Raw genomic sequence first — 24470 nt, 5'->3', positions numbered from 1 at the left:
AGAGTTATGGATGTAAATAGTTTTATGTAATATGGATGGCTGCCAGAGGTGGCATATAATTCTTGGATTTCCATCATCCACATTTCCGCACAATAACTAAACGCCCATCAGATTCATCTTCACCCTTTTTGTGCTTGCTGTGTGCATAACTGAGCAGACATCTCTGAGACAGTTAAAGTACACTTTTTTGCCAACTGGCTGAATTCCAAAATAACAACTGACTTCATTAGCCAAACATAATCCTTAAATGTATCACTTATTTTACCAGCTGCTTTCAGTGGTTGTCATTACTTTTATTTGATTTATTCATCTGTTACATGCTTTCCCTGCCGAACTCATTGGCAGCCTGTGTATTTAGTGTTTCTTTGTGTCATTGTTAAGTCATTCTTTGTAATGTTTTATCTACAAGTGTCATTGTGTTTGTTTTCTGTAACTTAGATTTGGCCACTTTACGTATCAGATCTCTTTGTTCAAGTTAATTCCTTCCTAAATGTGTGCGTTGTTAAATTCTGATCACAGAGAAATGGTTTGTTGGTTTGAAATTGTTAGTATTAAAATCCTAACTCAAAATTATATACGCTCAAATTTAGCAAATTTTCTCAACAATGTGTTTGGTGCATTCCCTATTTTGATCTGACTTCATAAATTGTACCTTTAACTTCACTATTTTCGGACTTGGACTGACAGTGACCCGAAGCCATAAACACAGGTTTCCTTATTTCTTGCAATGAGAACAAAGCTCAGCCACTCTGAAGGGTGGATCAGCGACTAGTGTTTAGGTAAGTATGGGGATGTTTTTTGTTCTAAATGTAGTAGCGGCAGTGGTAAAGTCTTGGCGCATACCGATTGGTTAAAGCTGCTCCAATTGTTCCAAAATTACCCCAGTAGTATGCAATGACTTCAAATGATTCCATAAAGTCATGCACACAGTGAATTCAGGTCTGGTAACACCAGGCTACCAAACTGCAGCAATGATGGTGATGCAGATAGTACCACAGCGCTAAGCCACATGTAAAAGAACATGGCCATTCAAAAGAGGCAGTGCATTTAAGCATATTTTCCCATTTCAGTTACACGCATGAAAAACACAGACACGAATTGTGCTGCAGAGTGATTTGAGAAGTTGTCAAAGCTATTGTCAGTCTTGTCACAGCTTTGCACTATCTACAAAGGTTGACTGTGACTGCAGACTTGTGTTTATTTAATACTTGAGATACTTACCTGATGTGTATAATCACAAGCTAGCTATAACACACATCTACAAGAAGCATTCTGCAATTGCAACCTAACATGGGACAAACACTCAAGAGAAGGAGAACTGCTGATATTTTAATGTGATATTAAATGGTTCTGTAGCCTGACAGTACATGATAATATTGTTGACATTAAATACTCTTTATTTTGACTTATTTTAAAGCCAGCTTCCCCACTGTGGTCACCCTGTGGCAGCAGAAACTTAAATATCTAGAATTGATTTACTGTGATTTTGTCCTTCGATGTAGCTTCTTTCCTAATTTTGGCTCACGTAAGGAAAAAAAAATAGCAAAAGATTCATTGTGTGTAAGCTTTGTAATCAGCTTTTAAAATTGCTACAGCTAAAACTAGAGTAATAATAAGGAATCTGAGAATTCCCAATTTGTGATTTATAATTAGTTACAGCGACAATTTCTGTAAAAAAAAAAAAAAACGTAATGGTCAACTTGGAATTAAGAAAAAAACAGAGGCAACCACAGAACTACAACAGGAAATACAATTTTGCCTGTGTCCATTGCTACTCACAGGCCACACAACCATTTCAATTTCACACCAAAATGAAACAGAAATCTTCCTTTAACACATTTATAAAAAAGACAACAAGAAGCATGGCAACATAAACACTGAAAGGGATAAAGCAAAGCAGTAAAAGGGATTAAAGAAGAGAAGAAACTGACAAATGTCACGTCTATGGTCATAAGTACCTAATGAAGTGCGTTGCAGGAAACTAGCGCAAGCATGACAATACAATAATGTATGGTCAATAAAATAAAAATGAAATGGAAGGGTACGTAAAGGCAAATATTGAGAGTGGCATCCATGGATTGTTTTATATGCATATTTGTTTCACCCTACCCAAGAAATTTTGTCCCCGGCGGGCCAAGCTGGAGTATTCTGCTAACCAGACTCTCTCCCTCATTAAGAGGTGGGGGAGCACTGGGGAGGTGAAGTTTACTGTGTGATCAAACGAGCGTCCGGACGCAGCAGTGAGGAAGAGAGAGCACAGTTTGGGTTGGGAGTAAAACAGAGATCCTGTGGTGAGTTTTAACCAAATAAATAAATACAAAATTATAATATCATTAATAATATTGGCAAATACATTCATAATACATTAACTACAAATTGTAAATAATTAAATATTTTTAATTCATCATTATTAAATGTTACTTTTTCCTTTTTCGTTCCCCAATAAATGAGACTGCCCTTTTGATTTTTTTTTTTTTTTCCAGCAGTTTTTATTTAAAAATAAATACCGGGCATGTGATTGTTGTTGCTGTGGTGTAAATGAGTGACCAGCTAATGCTTCTGTGATATAAAACTGTCTATGTGGAGAATTTTCAAGTCAAAATGGGAAGATTTAAATTAAATGAATGATGTTCAAGGACATTTCCGATAACTATGATAGAAGCAACGTATTCTGGTGGTTTTGGTAACGGAAAACCTCCATCATGTCAGCAGTAGATAAATTATGGGTAACTGTCATCGAGCATTTAAGACCAAAACTGCAATTATTCATGTCGTGGAAAACTCTTAACCATGATATTTACCAGTGCCAGCACAGGGCAGAATTTGAGGTCACATATTAAATCAATCATGGTGCAATGCTGTGTACTGAAGGCAGAATTAATAAGAAAAGCTTTTTCATCAAAGGTTGGGGATAAAGGTAAAAAAGGTTAAAAAGAGTTAGACTGCAGCTGTTATGAAAGAAAACAGGGCATGCTGAAGAACAAAGATTGGCATATTCCTGGCGCTGGGGGAAAGCAAGAGCAGATACAGAAACAGTTTTAGTAAGGCAGAGGGTGGGGAAAATTAATCTGAAAGAAAAAGGGCAGCAAGTTGTCAGCGTCTCCATTAAAGGGCAGTGTCAACAGGCTGGACACAGAAAGAATGATACCTCTTGTTCCTGTCTTTGTCAAGATCTCATTTAATCATCTTTCTTACACCAGAGATTCCTCTTTAACAATAAAGTTTTTAAAATTGTATTTTCAGTTCATTCCAAATGTTATAGACATGAAATATCCAAGACTATGCAAAAACTAGCTAACAATGAAATGATCCCACATCTTCTTGTAGTATTAATATATTTGTCTGATGTTTGTTGTATAGCTTCATTCTCCTTTTCACTCAAACCTCTACCTTGACTAACTTCCAAAAGGTATTTATTGATTCCCATCATCCACTGCTGGAGCCTTACCCGAGAAACTGGGCTCCAGAGGGCCCCACCTCGATGACCCTGCTCGCCAGACCCTCACCCTCAACCATCGGGGGCATGGTAGCCAGACGATGCCTTTTCACCAGCCGGCACGTCACCCGTGTTGGGGCGCTGCACTTCCTGGGTGGGACGATGATGCGGAGCCCATTGTGCCGGCAACCACACATGGCTCCACCCCTGGCATCCACCATGAAGCTCACCAGGAAACTAAGAGGAAACAATAGATATTTTCCCATATTACAGACATATATTTTGAATAGATTAAGTAATGAGAACATAGACACCAAAACTACTAGGTAGATATTTTGCCTAAATTCTAACACTTCTCAAGTAGCGTTTACAGATTTTAAACTATAGAGGACTATATATAGAAGTATGTTAAAGTGAATTTACAGATGTGGCCAAAAGTGGCAAATGCAGAATAAGGGCAAATGTTAACATCGAAAGTAACCGTAGTGAAACTACAGGACAGTTTTCAAGCCAGTGACATGACCGAGTTATATTACAGTAACAACATCGATCTTAAGTTAGCGTACATTAGCCAACAAAACCTCTTAAAGAGTACTGAACTGAGCAACCGTGTGTTTTCTTGTTTATGAAGTCTACTTTCCAATTGTTATATATAACTATATGTCGTTACACAAAGTTAGATATGCTGAAACACTTTTTTTTGGTTATGTATAAGATGTTGGTTTACGCAATCATAAATGTATATATTAATGTAACTGTCTATTTATTATCACTCATGACACCACTATGAGTTTGGTGTCTATTTTCTCATAAATTAATAAACAACAGAATCTTTGCATTCACTATATTTGACTTCATATAACTCCAGACTGACTGACTTCACTCCTCATGCAAAGTGGCAAATATGCACTCGGATCACATATTTCAAAGTGGTAGAGATCGGCTGTGATGAGGTGACAATGGAACAGTTTGATCCCGTACCCAGTTCTAATGTAGTCCTAATGTGATCTTGGCTTCAGTTAAACAAACAACAGGGTTTTTAAAACACACATAAAAGACACAAAATGACTTGTTATTAAATTCAGCAACACGACCAGAAAAACTGTTAGAAGACAAAGACTGCTGTCCGCCGTTGCTGAAACATACCATAAAGTTTACTTTAATATGGTGAGAAAATACAGTTCTTCTGACTGATAGTACAGTACAGCAATCAGGGCCAAAGTAATATCTCCTGCATACAGTTCATAATAATACTTATTTTATTTAATAACATTCATTTAATGCCAAAATACTCCTCAAAAGGTAAGATGTGGGCATGTTAGTGGAAATGCATAAGTCACAAGACATTGTATGAAATCACAGACATGTCCTCAACTTTCACTGCCTCTTTTTGCTCAGATGTCAATAATTTAAGGTTTGATGTATTTGCTGTATCATGATCTGTCCATGTGGAGAAATCAACCCTGGCAACAAGGTATAATATTTGGACAATTTAAGTCAAGATTGAAATGACTTGTTGCATTGTGAGGAATGGAGAAAAGCACAAGAGGCGGTGTCTGTGACGGACAATGAGATGCACACCTCTCCACCGGGAGAGCACACTATGAGGGGAGGAAGAGAGTGATGAAGATGAGGAGGAAAATGTTTCAACCAATGTGCAGAGGATCACCTGCTGTGGTCTCCATGATCATGGCACGGAGAGGAATGGCTAAAAACAACAACCACATCAGACAGAAAGGATTTTAAAGGTTAAGCAGTTCAGAGTAAAAACCCAGACAGGAAAAGTAGTGCGAGAGAGAAAGAAGAGGCAGTTTGTTGTGAAAGACAACAAGTACTTACACCAAATGTGTTTTGCAAAAACAACACAAAATATTTTGCAGAAATTGTTGATTTATTACACCAAAATTTAATTTATGATCCAATTTTTTTTTTAAAACATCAGAAACAATATTTGATTCAAATTGTTATTTAAAGCTTTCGTTCCAAAATGTCACGAGAGGGTGGATATCAATCTCATGTCTGTGCAGTAAGTCCAACAGTGGAGTCAGGATGTAGTCAATCTAGTTTACCATAAAAACTAGAAGCACAATAAACACCTAGGTTGCCTCTGTCCAAAATTTAAGACTCTTTACAACCTTTCTTAAAACACAAAGTATAATTTTAAACTACTTTCATGAGATCGTCCAAAGTATGAAAAAACCATGAGGCCTGTAATTGCATTAATATATTAACATTCATGTTGTACTTTTTTTTCAGTACTTGAGCAAAGGAAAAATAATCAGCAACAATTTTAATCTGTCTGTTGGTTGGACAAAACAAGACAATTATAACTAACTTGGGCTCTTAACTTGCAAATAGCATTTTTTTTTTTTTTTTTTAACGATTAGCTAATGTTGAATTGACCAAACAAGTAATTGCAGCCTTAATTACAATAATTCCTATTAATAATAGAAAGGAATCATTCCTTTATGTTATAGCTGTTATTAAGCGGAATTAAATACAACCTAGGCTTTTGTTGGATGTATAATTTAGCTAATTGAAAATAATTCACGCACAGGTTGCGGACATCATCACTGCATGAATTATGTTCAGACATCTGATTGATATCAATCTCATCATCTAAGTCTTGGAAAGAAAGAAAATAAAGATGTTTCATTACTAAAACTGTTCTTGGTCACGCCCACATTTCACAACATATTTACACACATCAGGCAGGAAAGAACTTCAGAATGGACCTACGCGTGAAGACACTGAAAATGTGTTACCCAGTTCAAACATTTGGGGGAATAATATAGGAGAAATAATTTGTGCAACATTCAGTATTATTACAAAACACAGGGACAGAAATGCTGAGGAAAAGTGCACATTTTCAGCATTTAATTTCTCACAAGAGATGCAAACCAGAAATCTGTTCTCTGAACATTATTGTTCAATCAAATGGTAAAAGGTGAATAAGAAAAAAACTTAAGAGGCCAGATGTTAATATGCTAAATGTCTCCATGTGCCACTTCAGCGGTAAAAAGTATTGCGTTCCCAGAAACAGTTGCCAAGTACAGAAATCTCACCGCTTTATGCTGTTATTAAACATAATTAACTATTTGAAAAACATATGAGCAGCTCTGCTATCAGGCCCACCATAAAAATTTTTTTTTTAAATTGGTTTATGCATATTAATTAATTTATGTATGTCCATGTATATTATCCTGTTTGTGAATTTCAGCTTCTGTCCACTTATTTATCAGTCCCTCAGTCCTCTGTTATAATCAAAGATGATTGATTTTGTAACAGCTTTTCTAAAGAGTTGTGATGCGATGCAAGTTTTATTTGATTTCTTTCCTGCAATATTGTGGAAATTGGGAAAAATTGCAAAACAAGGAAAAAAATTGCAATTTGTAAAAATCCCTTTTAAATAATAATTTTTAATGAGATATGCTGCATGCACATAAAAAAAGGGGAGTCTCTTACAACTGAAAGAGCGTATAAAACTGATGTACAACATATACTGTATGATTAGACTGACGTGGGGAAAACTGACAATTGGTAGCCAAATTCTCATGATAAGACATTTCCCATAAACAGTCACTGTAGCTTGCTGGCTGTGACATCACAAACTCCTCAGAAGTCCAAACAGCTCATCTAAACGGCACAGTTGCTAAATATGGGCTGTATGCATGTCTCCGTGGACTGTTTTGACATTTTCACATTATTCATAAAGCACTTAGACTTGCTTACAAGTCTAATTTCAAATGGAAATTAAAGTCTGAATTTATACAACATGGTGCTTTAAACCGATTGTCATTATGTAGCAGTGTAACGTGTTAATTGTTTTGTTTCCCTTCCTGGTGAAAAATATTTCCCTCCAGTGTGACCGCACTTACCCAGAGTGGATGGGGCTGGAGGACAAAGCCACATTGTCCAGGTTCTCTGTGCCCCAACTTAACCGGAAGGAATCCTTCTCATTTTCCCTGGCAAGTGATGAAACCTGGAACCAAAACAAACAACATCTTATTAGAGATAAATGAGAAACTTTATTCATTTAATGAGAGAAGTTAAACAGGAGTCTATGGAACCACAGCCTTTTTGGAGTCAACCCCTAGTGACCCTCGGTGGAATTGTATTTAATGCCATTTCCACGTTGGCCTTACTTGTCAGACCCGGAAGATACGTCCACTACAGTCTATGTACACTAAGTACAGTCTACGGTCAGAATACATAATCATGAACACCATCATCACTTTTATTGTTGTCATTCTCAAGAAAAATGTCTAATGTCACAGACAGAAATACAGTAAATGTTGAGAGAGGGGACAAACCTGTGACAAACCCTTGATGACAAGACAGATAGTCATTATTTAAATCATTTCACATAACTTTCAACCGTTTTATTATAACCCTACCAATGTGAAAGAATTTCTTGGATTAATGAATTACATTTTTATCTCACCAGCTTTCTCAAAATCAGTCACGAAAATTAATTTTCATAAAAATAATTGTCATATAAATCAAACAAATAAACCATTTTGGTCAATATTGACAATATTACAACTTACTATCTTATTATAGTTGCATTGAATTTGGATACATTTTTTTATATTTCAAACAAATGCTGCTTCTCAGAGACCGTAATCATTTGAAATGAACAGGCTAGGCTTGAATAAAAAAAAAAAAGAAAATAATTTCATGAAATAAATATTGTGTACTTTACATCTAATTCTTTGTAAAATGTGTCAACGAAATCAAGGTCTCCCCAAAGCAGGATTTTTCAGAAATACACAATCAGTCTGCGACACGTACCTGGTGACTGGTAATCATCTCATCCATCATGCCTTCGTGTTTAGGGGAGTAGTAGCTGTGGTGGGTGGGAGTGAAGGACCTGTCTGAACTGGAGCACAGACAACAAAACAAAACTGTGAAACCAGTGAAGTTCATGACAATAACAAAACTCACGGCAGGAAATAAATGATGAGCGCTTTGGTAATTAAAGTACATGTTACAGCTAGTTTATCAATGTCCAGCAATTGACATGTTCAGATGATTTGGACAAGAGTTTGTAATTTTGATTCCTGGCGTTCATTAATTGATTGACTGTCACTTAGGGAAAACTAGCATAATTAATAATAATAAAAAAAAAAAAATCATTTACAATTATTGTATAATTAAATAAAATAATTAAAGGACTCATTACTGTCTGTGTGTGACTGGTTGTTATTTGTTTTAAATAGTGTTGCAACTATAACAACTATGTTTGTGTTTAACGCAAACACTTCAGGATAACAATAAAAAGGTTAACAATGTCAGAACTAGCATCTTGCACATCTTCTATATCTAATTACTGGTTATTTAGCAGGAAAATGTAACATACAGCTAACTGACACAGATTCGAGTCACATTATGCGGGTGAGTATCGGAGCTTTAAACAAAATAGAAAATCAGCATGCTGATATGGTTGCAATGCCGATGCTACGGAGCTGATTTTAAGCAGGTAATGTTTATCACTAGTTGAGTTTAGAAGGGTTTTCATGCATTTGCTGATTTAGAAAGAAATATGCACAAATTAGATGTCAGAAATGCCATTTTCAGGTATGTGGTCACAAACTAAAGTGTTTGACACATGGAAATTTGGACCTGATAATGGTGCTAGCGGGATCCCGGATGACCAACGTTACTGCAGTTAACTATGTGAGGAACCCGAATGTACCAATTTTTTTTTTTTTATATCTAAAATATCCTGTAGTGTATGCCAAGTGATAAACTCAGACTGAAATTTCTATATCTGAAGTCACTAATAATTTGGTATATTTTGAAGACGAAGTGACATAGTGCCAACTTTTTATACTTGACAGTTCAGTAAGTATGAAAAGAAAAGGGAAAAAAAAGGCTCAATACCCAACCCCAGGGAGACTATCAAGCTGTTATGTCGGTAGTGCTGAGGATTTAAAAGCCCAGATGTCTGACTACAGTCAGCACATACCTTTGTATTCGACTATGGAGGCATGACAAGGAAGACCACAGATGAAGTATGAAGAGGAGAGGTTGCGAAAATACACAGACGAACACACATATATACAAATACAGGCAGTTAGTGGTTTGGTTTATTATCCTTAAGAGGAAAGGTTTTGATATAAGTACATACAGTATACTGATTCATGCAAAGGTCAGTAATTAGATAAATGGTCAAAGATCAACACAGAAACATCTACAGGTTGCATATTATTTTGGAAAAGGAAAAAGGTTTAGACTGAGTTAAAATATGAAAAGCAAAAGCTCGATGTGCTCTAGCACTGAGCACAGAGCACAATTAGCTCTGTCAAAAGCCTTTGTTTGTAAATGGAGCAGACAGGCAGAAACAATTACTCTGAGTCAGGCAATTCAGCAAACGATCCATTGTTGTTGTTTTTTTTAGCCAGAATAGTGTTTTCACTTCCACACAGTTTTAAGTAGGTTGAGCTCGTTCTACACGCTGACATCGTTAGCTACAGGAAGACAAACATGCGACGGTGCGATGTACCTGTCAGTGCGTCCCCCTTCCAGGCTGAAGCGGAGGTAATTCATGCCATCCAGGTACTGTCCTGGCAGGGAGTCATCTCCCAGCTCCCGGAGGTCCTCGGCCCTCAGATACTCCCCTCCATCACCCGTAATTGTGTCATCACCTTGGATAAGCAGAGAGATAAATGGAGGTGAAATCGTGGATGGAAATAAAACCTCATCAGAAGGAGCAGTCCAAGTTTTTGAAGCTTGGTCAGGTGACCAATGATTGATCTGAGCATTAACAGCAGATGATATAAATGTGACTGGAGTGCAAACATGTTAAAAAAAAAAAAAAAAAAGTTATCTCAACAGTATCACCACAAAGTCCATTTAGTAGTGTTCTGGAGACTGTGACAATGAAATATTGTTTCCAAGATTAAGAATTCACTTTTAATTTAAACTTTTAAACCACCGTGGATGGGATGTTCTTTCAAAGAAATACTCAAAAAAAATTGAAATCTAAACATCTACAAGTCTGTGAGAATCTGGCAAATTGTATTTGCTGGGGGAACAATATACTACAAATAAAAGCTCCTGTTTGGAAACTGTTTTTTCTTGCTGGTCCAAGGAACTGATTCGGTAACACTTCTGAATTCAAGATAAAAAATTTGAAAAAACAAACGTTTAACTGCATCTGAAGGTCTCAATCAACAAATGGATTTTACTCATGAGCAAAAGTTTACTCGATTTGTTCATTCAGAGAAAATGTAATGTGTAGATAAGGACTGAACGACGTGTGTTTAAAAGCCCCCCCAAAAAACAAGTAAGTGGACCTTGAGTGGAGATCAATCTGTCAACGAATCCAAAACTGTATAATCTATTCCTATCATTATTTTATTTTTTTTCTTCTCTACCATTTAGCTTTACTCTATTTATTGACCTATTAGGATTACTCTGTTGACAGATTTTTATTGTAGCTTGTGTGAAGCAAAACATTTGTTTTCTGTTTACCTCCCCCGGTTGTCTTGCAAAAAACAGATGCATAATGCGGCAGCATTCTCTAGCACCTATTGCTACCTTCACCAAAGCACTACGGGCTCTTCTACTGTTATACAGCAGCGGTCTGAAAGAGTTTGTGAAGAACACTGTAACTCTGTCTTATTTGTGTTAAAAAAAATATATAAAAAAATAAATGGATGCGTTAAATTTGTGTTGAAAATGTAACTATTAATTTTGCAAAATAATGAGGGCTGTGGCAGTGAGTATGGACATTTTATACATATTAAGATACCATGTCTCTTCTACATCTGTATATATCTGGTAAGTCTGTTCATTACTGGAGAGATCTTCTTGGAGGAAATAGAGATACTTTGTGAAGTCTGTTTTCAATTCAAGAACAATGCTGTATTTTACAGCAAATAAATAATATATAACTATCTAGAACTAACTGTTTTTCCTCCAGGAACTTAGTGAAGCCATGACCACCAAAATGTGGTTGGTGGATTTTTTTTAAAAATATTTTCTTTTGGATTAAAGTGTTGTAACTAGGCTTCCATATTATTAATCCATATGTCCGACAGTCAAACAAATTCAACTCAAAGTCAGTACATGCCATATTACTGCACGTCTTTCCTTTGTATGCATACATAACCTACAGAGCAGTATATGGTGGTGCAGCCTGAGAGTGTGGGTGCAGCTATTCTGATAAATACAGGAGCAGTATTTGATTTTGGCACAGGTCTGGTCGAAAGCATTACGCTAGGCCAGCTGAACAAGTGAACAACATACTATAGTTAGACAGAGATGTTCTCGTGCCAAAAGTGTACTGGCTTCCTACAGAGGGAAGAGTGAATAAAATAAGAAACATCATTCAGTCAGTCATGTTTCATGTATAATTCACAGTTAAACAAGCCAGGCATTTCAGGCAGTTTCCCTGCTCCGTCTCCTCAACTCGCTTTTTAAAGTAGGTCATTGTTGTATTAAAAAATAAATTCTCTAATTACATTACACTATTACATCAAATTAATCTTGTAATGCTAATGATAACACCCACTTGATGCAGCCAACAGCTGAGCCTGCGATAAGGTGGAGATAACTTTAGCGGCATTCCAGGGAGTCCGTATTCCCTTGAGAGATACCTTGAGACTAACTGTAGCACTCTCCACAAGCAAAACGACACTCTGTTCAGGTCTCAAAGGAATATTCAACATATCGGGATGTAAATTCATTTGCTTTCCTCCAGAAAATTAGATTAAAACACTGATTCCACTCTCAGAATGTACTAGCTGTCATGTACAGAGCAGGGGCTGAAAGGGAACTGGCCTTGCACAGCATAAAGACTGGAGGATGCAGGCGGCCAGTTTCTCTCTGCGTAGCTTCCTATAAAATAACAAAATTGTTGTTTTCCACATGTCTATATGAAATATAGAAACATATAACTTCATAATTAGTGAGATTTACAGTTGTAAGGTTTTAAATTGTGGCTAGAGTGAGCCTAACTGTTTTCTTCATGCTTGTTATCTGTGTCGCTGCTTTAAATCCCATAAAACAAACCACCAGTTAATATTGAAGAATCTCCTCAAACAGATGCAGCTACAGGCTCCTTCACAATGCATAACACACCAATGCCACTCTTGCTGAAACCAGCACAGCAAGCCCTCGCACAGCACCGTGCTGAATACCTTCCTCATCCATGGGATCGTCTGACATTACATCATCATCAATGGTTTTCCAAACTGTAGGTGGACAGCACAGTCACTCACTGAAACCTTAACCTCATGTTATTTCAGCAAATGTTAAGTCAATGAAAATCATGGATTGGTGGACAATTGCCTGTTTACACATCCAGCAGACACAACACAAGATTAACATTCATTTTTAGTTGTGTCTGGGTCCACCTGATGAATGTAAGTCCAACATTAACTCTTTAGCTCTGGTTTTTATCTCAACAAAATCCTGAGAGAAAGAATCAGGAAGTTTAGCTGCTTAATGCTGTTTGGTACTACGAGTTGCAAGTAGTGTATACGTTGGTATTGGAACTAATCAAGAGGCTAATTTGTGTTTAGCAAATTCATTAAAAAAAAAAAAAAAAAAGGGGGATGATGTGGGTCATACAATTAATCTAGTCAATCTATATTGACTATATGTGTATAGTTTGACACATGGCTAGGCGATAGAGTTGCCCCCATTTCATTTGAGAGTAAAACATAGGTTGATGTCGACAGGGTTAAGTGTGTAATATGACTTACCCTCTTCATCTGAGACATCCAGTACTTCAGTCATGGTCTCTGGAACATTCAGCTTGTGTTTCTCTGTCACAGTCTGGCATCACAGAGGAAACAGATCCCATTAAATGCAGTTTACACAAACTCATGCAACTCTTGCTGGATTTAGCATTTTGAGTTTTTTGTGACTGTTGTGATAAAAAAAAAAAATGCAACTGCTCTTATAAATTTGTGTGCAATGTTTGTTTTTGGTTAGTGGTAGCTGGCAAAAAAAAAAAAAAGTATGACTTTTATAAATAAAATTGTCATAAATATGAATAAATGCTGTGAGTGAGTGTGACATACCGTCGTGGTGGTAATGATCTCCTCAGTGACAACCCTCAGTGTGTCCACCACCGAGATGTAGCCCAGCCTCCGAGCAATACCCAGTGCAGTGTTACCATTCTAGATAAGAGAAAAAAAAAAATGATCAAATGTGTGTACTTACGTGTGTCTGCTGATGTTAACATGCATGTGTGTTTACGCACCACAGTGATAGCGTTGGGTTTGGCACCGTATTGCAGCAGTACATTAATGATGTGTGTGTTTCCTTGTTGAGCTGCCTGGTGAAGTGGAGTGTATCCATTCTGGGAAGACATTTTTTTTTTTTTTTAAATTCGATCAAATGTAGTCACCATATACATTTTGTTTACATATTGTTTCAATTAATATGTATTTTGCAGCAGCAATATGGGTGCTGAAATGGATTACCAAATATGCCTGGATTATTTCCAAGATTCTGAAGATGTATTTGTTTAATATATTCAAATAGTTTTTAATTAATCTAGAAATGTTATGAATGGTAAAATCCTACAAGCCCAGGAATCTGCGGAGGTTAATTTGCTTCAGTACCTTGGTCTTGGCGTTGACACAGGCTCCATTCTGAAGCAGAAAATTTACCATCTTGACGTTCCCATAGTGACATGCTACAATCAACGGGGTGTAGCCCAACTGTGAAACAACAGCAAATCAGTTTCAATTCTCTAATCAGGAATAACACAAAACACTGCACAGGAAACACTGTAAAAATACTATTACTGAAAGGGATAAATTCAGCAGACCAGAACAGGACTTTTAACCACATTAGAACAAAAAGATATCAAGCTAAATGCAGAACATAAAGAAAGCTCATACTTTGGTTTGCTGGTCGAGGGTGACTCCATTTCTGGCCAGGATTTCAGCAACGGACACTTTATCCTCCTGGGCTGCCAGATGGAGGGCAGTCAGGCCACTCTGTATGAGGAACACATATAGTCATGTTGCTAATGTGATATTATAAAGAAGATAGATCCTGAGGGTTGGATTAAGATTTCATTTTTGATTTAAAGGATTAGAAAAGATGTTTGGATTTAGATGGTATGGAAGTCTTCTCTCAAGACATTCCTCATGATTAAATAGTATTCAGACATAGTGTAGCTTTAATTAACAGCAGCTAGGTCCAAGAGGTGAAACGCACCTCTCATACTGTGTGATCCTAGTGGTATACTTCTTAAATGTAAGTTCCCACAGTACCTTGGTGGGAACGTTGACCTGGGCTCCCTTGCTCATTAACAGGGCGGCCATTTCTGCGTGACCCTCCTGGGAGGCCAGATGGAGTGGAGTGACACCCTGCTTGGTCAGGATGTTGGTTTCTGCTCCGTACTGCAGCAACACTGTGGCGATTTCCATCTGGTCCTTCTTAGCCGCAATGTGTAGAGGAGTGTAGCCGTTCTAATTCACGTGAGAGATATATGAGTTTTACTGCTGAACTCAGCACTGGATGTTGTTGTAAACCTTTGACAAGTACTAAAGGATAAATCAGGCTATATTTTCACTGTCAACTAATCCCTTGTGCAGGCCCAAACCAGCAACGAACATATCCCAGATAAAAAAAAATAATTGTATGCGTATCAGTCTGATATCATCCTCCATTCTGCCACAGAGCTCCGTTTCTGTTCAAAAACTATTAAAAACACATCAGTGAGTCACTGTTGGATCAGCTGACCTATTCCTCCATTACCATGAACACACACAATGTAGATTAGTGTCACTCAATGCCACATAACCTGTCCTGCTTTTACAAACACTCACTAAAACACCAAATGTGGATTCATCTTCGCCTGCTTGAGGCTTCAGTGGCCATATGTTTTAAATATTACAGAGCCTTCCTAAAAATGAGAGTCTAGAAAACCGTGAACCTATCAAAATGTGATGAGTGTCCATTCTGCATGCCTTTTTTAAAACACTTCAGCTGGTCATTTCCCATCGACTGTCTTGTAAAACTCAGCTTTCAATTAGGGGACAACAAAATAAATACCATCCAACATCCGTCCTGCTCTGTGTGTGGTGAAAAGTGAAGATTGTAATGAAATTATTCTCAGTGGATTTCATCACTTTATCATGTCTGAGTTCCTATGGTTTCTTTGCCTGATTGAGGCAAAGCGTTGAACCAAATTGAAAGGAAGAATTATTTTGACCCACTTGCTGTGTTCCAAGTGGTGTACTTGTGTACTAACTCTCACTATTTTGAGTGCATAAGTGTGTTACCCGAATGATGCACTCAAAAGTGTGAAACAATGGACACTTTCCACCCTAAACGGTCACCATCTTGGCTACGCAGAGGAAGGGGCATAAAGGATTTTTGAATTAAGGCATCTGAGGAAGCTGCAGCTGACCCTGAACACCACACAAAAGTGTTTTATTTCTCACTGCTGCTGTTAGACAGAGGAATCAGTGTGTTTATTGAGTGTGAAGGTGGAGGAAACAAAAATGTTAATTTCTGGGGAAAATAATTAAATCTGGTGATATTTTGACAGGTGATGTGTTCAATGTTGAGGTTATTTCCAGTCAGTGCGGAAGGGCAGTGTGTGATTTGAAACAACACTACTCTCAGAATTCCTGCACTACACAAGTAAGAGTCCTAACATGTAACTTAACATGCATTTGTTAGTGCACTCAGGGAAGTATGTATTTGGAACACAGCAACTGTCCTCTAATTGTAAAAGAAAAAAGACCTTGTGAGAAAGGCACATTAATCATGACAATCAACATGCCACTCCAGGCATATCCTCATCTGTGAACTGTGGACCCACCTTGGCCATGGTGTGGGGTGACGCTCCTTTGTCCAAAAGCAGGAGCGCCACCTTCTGGTTATCATAATGCGCTGCGACATGAAGGGGGGTGAGGCCGTTCTGTAAGGGATGGATGGTGAGTGCACATGGGGTTAAACAGCAGTGAGCGCTACACTAAACACACACACACAGTTAATAAGAAGTGTTAAAAAGAGTAGGACTTCAGACTGAAATGAAGATTAGATGGTAAAAGCAGGAAGGATCACTGGATGGGTCCTTATTATAAAGCAGAGAAGAACATATTCAAAGGGGAAAAAGGGAATGTTGATGTAAGAAGGCATCTGTTAATAATGGCTGATTTTACTCAACAAGGCTTACCAGTGTTCTTGTAGTCAACTTAATCTCAATACAGAAAACCAGCAACACACTATTTAGATTTACAGATACACTCACGTGCAGAAAAGGGTTCGCTAAAATATGTATATATCAGTCGTGATTCCATTTTTGTATCATATTGTACATCATGCACATGCTCTAATTAATTTTACAACATTAGCCATGAATTAAAGGTAGACTGTATTTTATTTTGGATGCATACCTTCCCAGCAGAATCAGGAGGAGCATGACGCTGCAGCAGGAGCTTGGCAACATCTAGGCTTCCATATTTGGACGCCACATGCAGGGGAGTGAAACCTTTCTGTAAAGAGACACAACCGGAGAGCACAGTCTTGAGAAATGTGCAATTTTATCTTGTCTGCACAAGCGAGGTCATTTTAATGTTACATGAGTCAATAAATCCATTTAGATTCATAAGTGTTTAAGTGTTTACTGTATTAACATCTCAAGGCCTCAGGGAGTCAATAAATGTGCATGTTTAGCTACATTTTATTTATTGAAGGTATTAAGTGGAAACGCTCTGATGTTGTTCAAATGATTACAAACTCAGTTTACTATGTTTTCCATTGTGTCATCTCTGGAGCAGATTCCTAACAGCCCTGAACAAATCAGTCTGCACCCATCATGGCTTAGCCACTGTTGATTAGTTCAGTAGTCACCTTCCACCACAGGAGTTACTAATGAAATGAATGGTGGCTCTGTTCTATTTAAGCGTCCCAACAGGCCATGAAACTGTGACAGTGAGCCAGCATTAACATGTGCAATACCAGCACCCTGAAACTAAAGCAGCCAAATAGAATTCAGCCAGCATAAATGTAACACCTATACTCGCTCTTCTGTGACAAAATGTTTGCTGTAAAAAAGGTCTTCAACACACCTCGGCAGAGTCATGTCACGTTCAAACCAAAAGTAAACACACGAAAGAGGAATAAGTGGGTAAATTTGGTTTAAATAAACATCACATCAGTGACCAACTGGAGTGCATTTATGCAGTTTGGGCTTTCCTCAGATTTTTAAGAAAAAAAAAGCAGTAAACATAGAGAATTACTAGAAATCAAACATTTCTATTGTGTAATTTTTTTTATGATATGGTAAGATATAATATATAATAAGGCTCATCATTGATACCTTAAAGGAAAATCTCATCGGCCAGGATACTCTACAGCTGTACACCTGTCTGTTTGGCTAATGTCATAAAACAATGGAGAACACCCAGGATATGATGCGAAACCCCAAAATGGTCATTTAACTTCCATTTTCATTTAAGGACAGCAGAGGGCGCACTTTAACCACTTTAAACTCCAAGTCTAGTGTTGACTGAAACCACATAATCAGCTTTTATGACCCAACCCTGCCAATGGAGGAAGCAGTCCTTTGTTTGTTAAACCCTGGATTATATCTGATGCAATGGATGCACAAAAACAAGAAATTGTTTTTGGAAAAGGTGACAATGGGGGAGAAATTGTTTACCTCGACAGAGTAATGAAAAATAACTGTATTGGGAGCAAAAACAAGAGTAAGGACTATGATAAACATGCTTGGATGTATGGACAGATGGTGTTACATTTGTATTACAGCGTAACAACTTCCCCTGATTTGGTTTCTTTAGCAACAGCCACACCCTTCCTCCCCAGAGAGAAGCCAGGGAGACACACATCAATAGTAGGAGAGAGCAGCAGCACTAAACCTGACAAACCCTAGATCACTAAATGCTTTGTCTTGTCCTTCTTATTATATAAATAAATTAAAGCGTTAATCTGTCCTAGAGTGGGTGGAGAGTGAAGATCCTGACTGTACAGTCTCCTCTGGTAAACAGTGTTGATGATAAATCACTTGTGCTCAGGCTTCATGCACAATTCAGAGGAAAGCAGCAGCTTTATGACCTCATCAATCATTCATCAGAACTGGGTCAAACAGACAAGACCTGCAGATCCAGAAATAATGTGACCTCTTTATCTCATTCTTCAGCAAAGGACACTAGAGGGTCATGGCATTGGCCACTTCTGCTCTTGAATGTAATGTATTTTGTATGCATTGCTGATCATTTTTAAAGGGCAACTGCACCAATTTTGAATATCACTGTCAGTTTAATAAGGGATCTACTTAGCTTTGCGTTGTGGAGATTGAGAGACATTTACAAAGCAACGAGGCTTTGCCTAGACAGATCATCATAATACCAAGCTCTGAACACCGATTTAGTTATAAAGGTCAAATTTAAAAATGAAGTTGAATGTTTACCACTAATACGTTCCTCTACCCACCTTTGTGGCCAGTGAGTGTGAAGCCCCGGCCTCCAGCAGCACAGAAGCAGTTTCCACCTGTCCCTCCCTGGCGGAGATGTGGAGGGGGGTGTAGCCGTTTGTTGTGGCAGCATCAGGATGGGCCATGTGCTGCAGCAACAGCTGTACAATCTCTGTTTTCCCTAGACGGGACGCAATGTGAAGTGGAGTCTGGTCCTCCTAAACAGGACATAGCGGAAGAATAATGGTTACCAGTAAAAAAAAAAAAAAAAAGTAGTTTATTCCTTATTGGGGGAAAATGCTAAAATAAAGAGTCGTCAGCATGTGCGCTATCGTGATAACTGCAGTCTCACCCGTGCCCGTGCATCCACCATTGCTCCGTTCCTCAGCAGACATCTGACCACCTCCACCTGACCTGCCCTGGCTGCCATATGTAATGCTGTTTCCCCACGCTGTACACACACAAAGCATCATATATAGGTCAGCAGAGTCAACATTCAACATATTTAGACTGGTTGATCTGAATTGTAATATTTACACTTTTGTCTCGTTCAAAAATTGCTAACTTGTTTCTGATCACTCACAATATTGCTGACGTCAGGCGAGGCTCCGTTCTGCAGCAGGAGCAGGACGATGTTTAGGTGACCCATGAAGGCTGCTACGTGGATGGGAGTTAGACCAGACTGGACACAGGAGGGAGAAGAGTAGCGATGATTGGATAAAATAAATGCTCGTGTAGTGCGCTTCAGATTAATTACTATGCAAACATTTTTATTTTGTCATCAAACAATTTCTAGTATTTTTAACCCAGCCAATGATAAATGTTGTATTGGACAGAATTGACTCTTCATTGCTTACACGACATGCTTTTTTTTTTATTTTTTTTTTAAATTCTTGCCTTTATCTATATTTATCTTTATGCAGTATTATTACTATCTAAATAGTATCATAATATGAATTTATTAATATTAAAGCTTTATTTTGGCAACAGTAACACTTTCAAACATAAACTATTAGAAAAACGGCTAAGATGGCAGCTGAAGAAAAGATAACTGTGTACATCTGCTACCATCTTGAATTGTTCTCTGGTACTCAGTGTAGTTAAGATGCATTCAAGTGTGTAAAGCACCTCTGTAATGGCCTGGATGGAGGCTCCATATTTGACCAGCAGCTCCATCACCTTCACTCGGTTCTTCTTACAGGCTATGTGCAGAGGAGTGAAGCCATTCTGTGGAGGAAACATGGCACATAAATACAATGAACTGTGACCACACACAATAAAGAGTACAGTTAAACATTCATCTTAGTAAAAAAAAAAAAAAAAAAAAAAAAAAGCACCTGCTGAGTCCATGCACTGTATATAGCTACACTAAATGATCCTTCTGACTTGTATTAACAGGTTAAATTTCCATAGGTGAATTTCTATCTTTGTGACCTACCAATGCTCTGGCATTAGGGTTGGCCCTCTTGTCCAGCAGCAGTTTGGTGACTCTGTAGTGACCACAGTGAGCTGCCACATGTAACGCTGTCAGGTAGTCCAACGTGACGTCATCAACAGGAGCCTTGTGTTGCAAAAGGTGTTTGACGCACTCAACATGGTCACCTTGTGCCGCCATGTGGAGAGGGGACAGCCCGTTCTAAAAGTGAAAGAGAGGCCGTTCAGTTTGATGTAGGTAACAGGTGCTGTATGAAAAATATTATACAGTTCAGGGCATACTGATGGCTGTAAGAAACCTCTGATTGAGCTTTTTAAATATGCACTAATCAAGATCTTTATATAAACAGTGGCTTAATTGACTTTGCGTTAAGTGAAAGATATCGGTTGTTATTGGCAAATCAGAAAACTATCACCTGTATCTGCAGTTCCCTTCATATCTACTGAGCTTTTATGGTGTCTTTAAATTCTCAGATTTGGTTTTACAGACCACAACATTACTGTACAGCAGCAGCAGGCTATGCATTGACTGTCAGTATCATACAGGTAATTGACATATTGGGCTAATAGAGGTCAAACCAAAGTTTAAAAAAGAGTAAATACTGTATACATACATATTAACAGTAATGTTGCTGGAGATAAGCACTTATTTTCAACAAATTAACCACATCAGCTTTGTGGAGGTATCCCCACAAGAAGTCAACATATCTGATTAATGCAGGTTTAAAGTTTTGTTCTAATTTTAACGCTGCTAAAATGAACCTTTAATACTTGACATGTTTCACGTTCAACTGCCAAAATAACTCCATGAAAAGTTCAAAGCACGGCTTTGCAATAATTCCAAAATGTTTTTTTTTTTTATATATATATATATGTTGCTTCTTGTCAACTAGCAAGTTACTGACTAATACATCTAAGATTAGGGATTTGACTATTGTACAGTAGGCACAAAAACACATTCATTTTAGGTAAAATAAGCAAACAAAGTTGCCAAATATGTTCGTGTGTGACTCATTCAAATGTTGCAGTCGTTTCTGGTCGGCTAAGAATGGGGGTATACGATTTCAGACAACACTTCCCTGTTGAAATTCACCCACTACGCAAGTAAGAGTTCCGTCCCCTTCCCCCCTCCTCCCCACACACACAATCAAAAAATAAACAAAAACAACAACCTTTTTCTCCGTCTTTCCTGTCACCATGTTTACAGCGGTGCACAGAAGAGTAACCAGGGCCAACTGTCATAAACACTTTATGTTGTCACACAGCAGAGAAGATTGAAAACAAAACAAAAAAATGCAGTATCGGTTGACATTCACTATGTTTCACCACACAGGATTAAAAAAAGACAGATTGCCCAACACCCATTTTTGGCCCTGATGCGCTATGCCTTCTGGTTTAGGATACTATTCTGCTGATATTGCATTGTTAAAACTTGGCATAACACAGGAATCTTGTAAAAACTGAATGGACATGTGACACACCTTGGTCCTGGCCAGCAAAGGTGCTCCTCTCTCCAGCAGCAGTTCCACAGCTGTGTCATGTCCACTCCGAGCTGCACAGTGCAGGGGAGTCAGACCATCCTATCGAACACACATACAAAGAAAAATACAACAATTCAAAGACATTCAACACATACTGACATTGAACAGGCTCAACACGAAAGAACAATGGTGGTTTAACTTTACGGGTGTCGTTGCTTGTATGCAGAAATGTGTTTTTCCACCAATATAGTTGAATTGGGATCAACGGCTTAACCTGAAAAAGACCTCAGTAGCAGCTCTCACAAAGTCAGGTATCTATATGCAGATGTTGCCTGATGTTGATCAACACAGACTGGATGTTGCCAGAATCAGATATAGCTAATTACATCATTATCCTGCTGGCTGCCACACAACAACAGAGCAGAGCACGGGTCAGTGTCCGGTGTGATACTAATTTTAATCCACTGACCAACAGCAGTTCACATCTGTTGTTGCTAATAGGCATAAACTTAATGCACTGACCATTTGCTGCGACAGTGAATGTGACAGCTGAAACATTTGATCTGAGAGAATTCTACCAGTAATAGCAAAACGTGTGAGAAATTAACCTGAGCAACGGTGGGAAGGAGAGGCTGCATGTTGTGCTGTGAAGAACAGGTGAATTTCTTTGAAAATGAGGTCTGAGGCTTGCTTTAAGTTTTCTGTGCTGTTGCGGCACTCACCCTTGTTTTAGCATCAATCTGAGATCCACGGTCCAGTAACAGCCGAACCATGTTGGTGTTGCCACGCTTCGAGGCCACATGTAGGGGAGTGATCCCATTCTGCAGGTAGGATAAAACAACGTTTTTATTGATCAAACGGTTACAGATATTTAAATCTCATAATCAAATCAAATCTCTTTTAAAATAACATATAACCTGTTTAAAGATCATTTCAAATTTAGCTAAACTAATTGCAAACCTAATGAACACTGAATTTTGTAAACATACCATATAATTTGACATTGGAAGGGAAAAGTCTGTACTCTAAGTTGAGCTCCATATATTTCAATGGAACAGTGTGTGTGTGTGTGTGTGTGTGTGTGTGTGTGTGTGTGTGTGTGTGTGTGTGTGTGTGTGTGTGTGTGTGTGTGTGTGTGTGTGTGTGTTTTGTTGCACAGTGAGAAGTGAACAAGGAGCTATTTTTATTCACATTGTTTGGTGGGTTAAAAATAAGATATTTAAATTTGTTTTAGCGATGTTATTGGTTAAAAAGGACCAAATTCACACCTGAAAAGGTTTGACTAAAAATTATTGGATTCATTTTGGACTGTTGAGCTGTGTGGAGGGGTTGGTACTTGGTAAGACACAGCGTACAGTCCACGCTTTAGTTACTCTCTTTAGTTAGTGACTCTAGAGATGAAATCAAATGGCTAGTAGTGCACAAATTCACAAGTATGGAATTACTGTGTCTTCAATGCACTTCATCAGACCCACAAAGCTGTGCTTATTAGTGTGCTATCTTACCCTTGCTGTGAAATCAACTGCTGCCCCTCGGTTCAGCAGGAGTGTGGCCACATTGACGTTCCCATAATGGGCAGCAATATGCAGAGGGGTGAATCCACTCTGGAAGGCAGACAGGAAAGAGACACACAGAGAGGTGGAGAGAGGTTAGACGTTTGCTTTGCCTCTTAAGTCCTTCAACTTTGACCTTTGCTTCTTGACCCAGCATGCATCAGTCACAGCAAGCAAAAAGGAAATTGAAAACAAAGACAATGAAAATGTCACTTTAAAAAAATCATAAATTTTCTTTCTTCTTTTTTTGGGAGGGGGAAATATCCAAGTCAGAATGTTTAGCATCTTTACACAAAAACCCAAAACACACACCCTACTGCCATGCAATGTATAGGTCACAGACACTAAAATAAGACAAAGCATTTCATTGGCTTAAAAAAAAAAAAAAAAAAAAAAAAAAAAGTCAAATGAAAAAGTCAACAAAAGCTTACAAAAAGACAAAGTAATACACACAGACTGTCATCAAGATTGACATGAAGATGGACAAATAATATTATCTACCTAAAATCAACACCAAATTATGATAAAATCATGAAGTGGCACATAACAATAAAAATGTTTGCCATTAACACAAAAGTGCACTATGTAAACTGTATGTAATAGAGATATCAGTTAGCAATGAGAATACATGAGAAAAGTTAGAGATTGGAGAGCAGGTTGGAGTTGTGAAATTCTTGCCTTACCTTGCCATTCTGTAAGTGTTGGTCCGATTTAATGTGAAAAAGTTGTTTACAAAAGTGTGAAGAATACAGTGACTAACGTGATGGTTTCAAAACTTTACACAGTCAAAAGCTTAGAATGGTGCAAATTAAGTTAGCGTGGATGCAACATGCTCTTGAATGCCAAGTTTTTGGCATGAAGGTAATATTTTTAAAACCGCATAAGCTTCCCATGCCATTATTGATTAACATTGTTTGTAGAAGTAAAATAATAAATGTTGACTTGAGGATTTTCTAAGAAAGCATGCATTTCAAATCTGGAAACTGTTACATGTGGAAGACTAGGGCTGCCAATATCAAAATAAAAAATATTTAATACATTTCAGTTTTTCATTTGTGTGTCCATTATCTATTGGATTCATAAAATTTCAAAGTGGAATTATATTTAAAAAATGTAGCCAATCTTGGCTGATATCTTGAAACTTGATC

The 24470-nt window shown here is 37.9% G+C and overlaps 1 protein-coding gene across 2 annotated transcripts in view; it reads right to left on the bottom strand.

The window, feature by feature from the left end:
- LOC138634092 (FRAS1-related extracellular matrix protein 1-like) overlaps positions 1-24470 on the bottom strand; it is a 245503-nt gene that overhangs the window by 35279 nt on the left and 185754 nt on the right. Inside the window, exons 8-30 of one of the 2 annotated variants that reach the window (XM_069720712.1) lie at positions 23275-23373; positions 22492-22590; positions 21770-21868; positions 20293-20490; positions 19983-20081; positions 19438-19536; positions 19207-19305; positions 18875-19072; positions 16816-16914; positions 16239-16337; positions 14680-14877; positions 14302-14400; positions 14020-14118; positions 13656-13754; positions 13474-13572; positions 13153-13225; positions 12586-12639; positions 9945-10086; positions 8231-8318; positions 7315-7418; positions 5106-5144; positions 3449-3673; positions 2110-2208 (exon numbers count right to left, since the gene is read on the bottom strand). In XM_069720712.1, coding sequence (XP_069576813.1) covers positions 2110-2208; positions 3449-3673; positions 5106-5144; positions 7315-7418; positions 8231-8318; positions 9945-10086; positions 12586-12639; positions 13153-13225; positions 13474-13572; positions 13656-13754; positions 14020-14118; positions 14302-14400; positions 14680-14877; positions 16239-16337; positions 16816-16914; positions 18875-19072; positions 19207-19305; positions 19438-19536; positions 19983-20081; positions 20293-20490; positions 21770-21868; positions 22492-22590; positions 23275-23373 — 2606 coding nt within the window. Of the gene's footprint in view, positions 1-2109; positions 2209-3448; positions 3674-5105; positions 5145-7314; positions 7419-8230; positions 8319-9944; positions 10087-12585; positions 12640-13152; positions 13226-13473; positions 13573-13655; positions 13755-14019; positions 14119-14301; positions 14401-14679; positions 14878-16238; positions 16338-16815; positions 16945-18874; positions 19073-19206; positions 19306-19437; positions 19537-19982; positions 20082-20292; positions 20491-21769; positions 21869-22491; positions 22591-23274; positions 23374-24470 lie in introns of both variants that reach the window. The other variant, XM_069720711.1, reaches the window with a different exon arrangement.

The sequence above is a fragment of the Brachyistius frenatus genome, unplaced genomic scaffold, assembly GCF_029030835.1.
Source record: "Brachyistius frenatus isolate BFR_SWC_R1_liver_20210118 unplaced genomic scaffold, ASM2903083v1 Contig_248, whole genome shotgun sequence".
Taxonomy (NCBI): Eukaryota; Metazoa; Chordata; class Actinopteri; family Embiotocidae; genus Brachyistius; species Brachyistius frenatus.
This window is presented reverse-complemented; position numbering and strand designations above follow the sequence as displayed.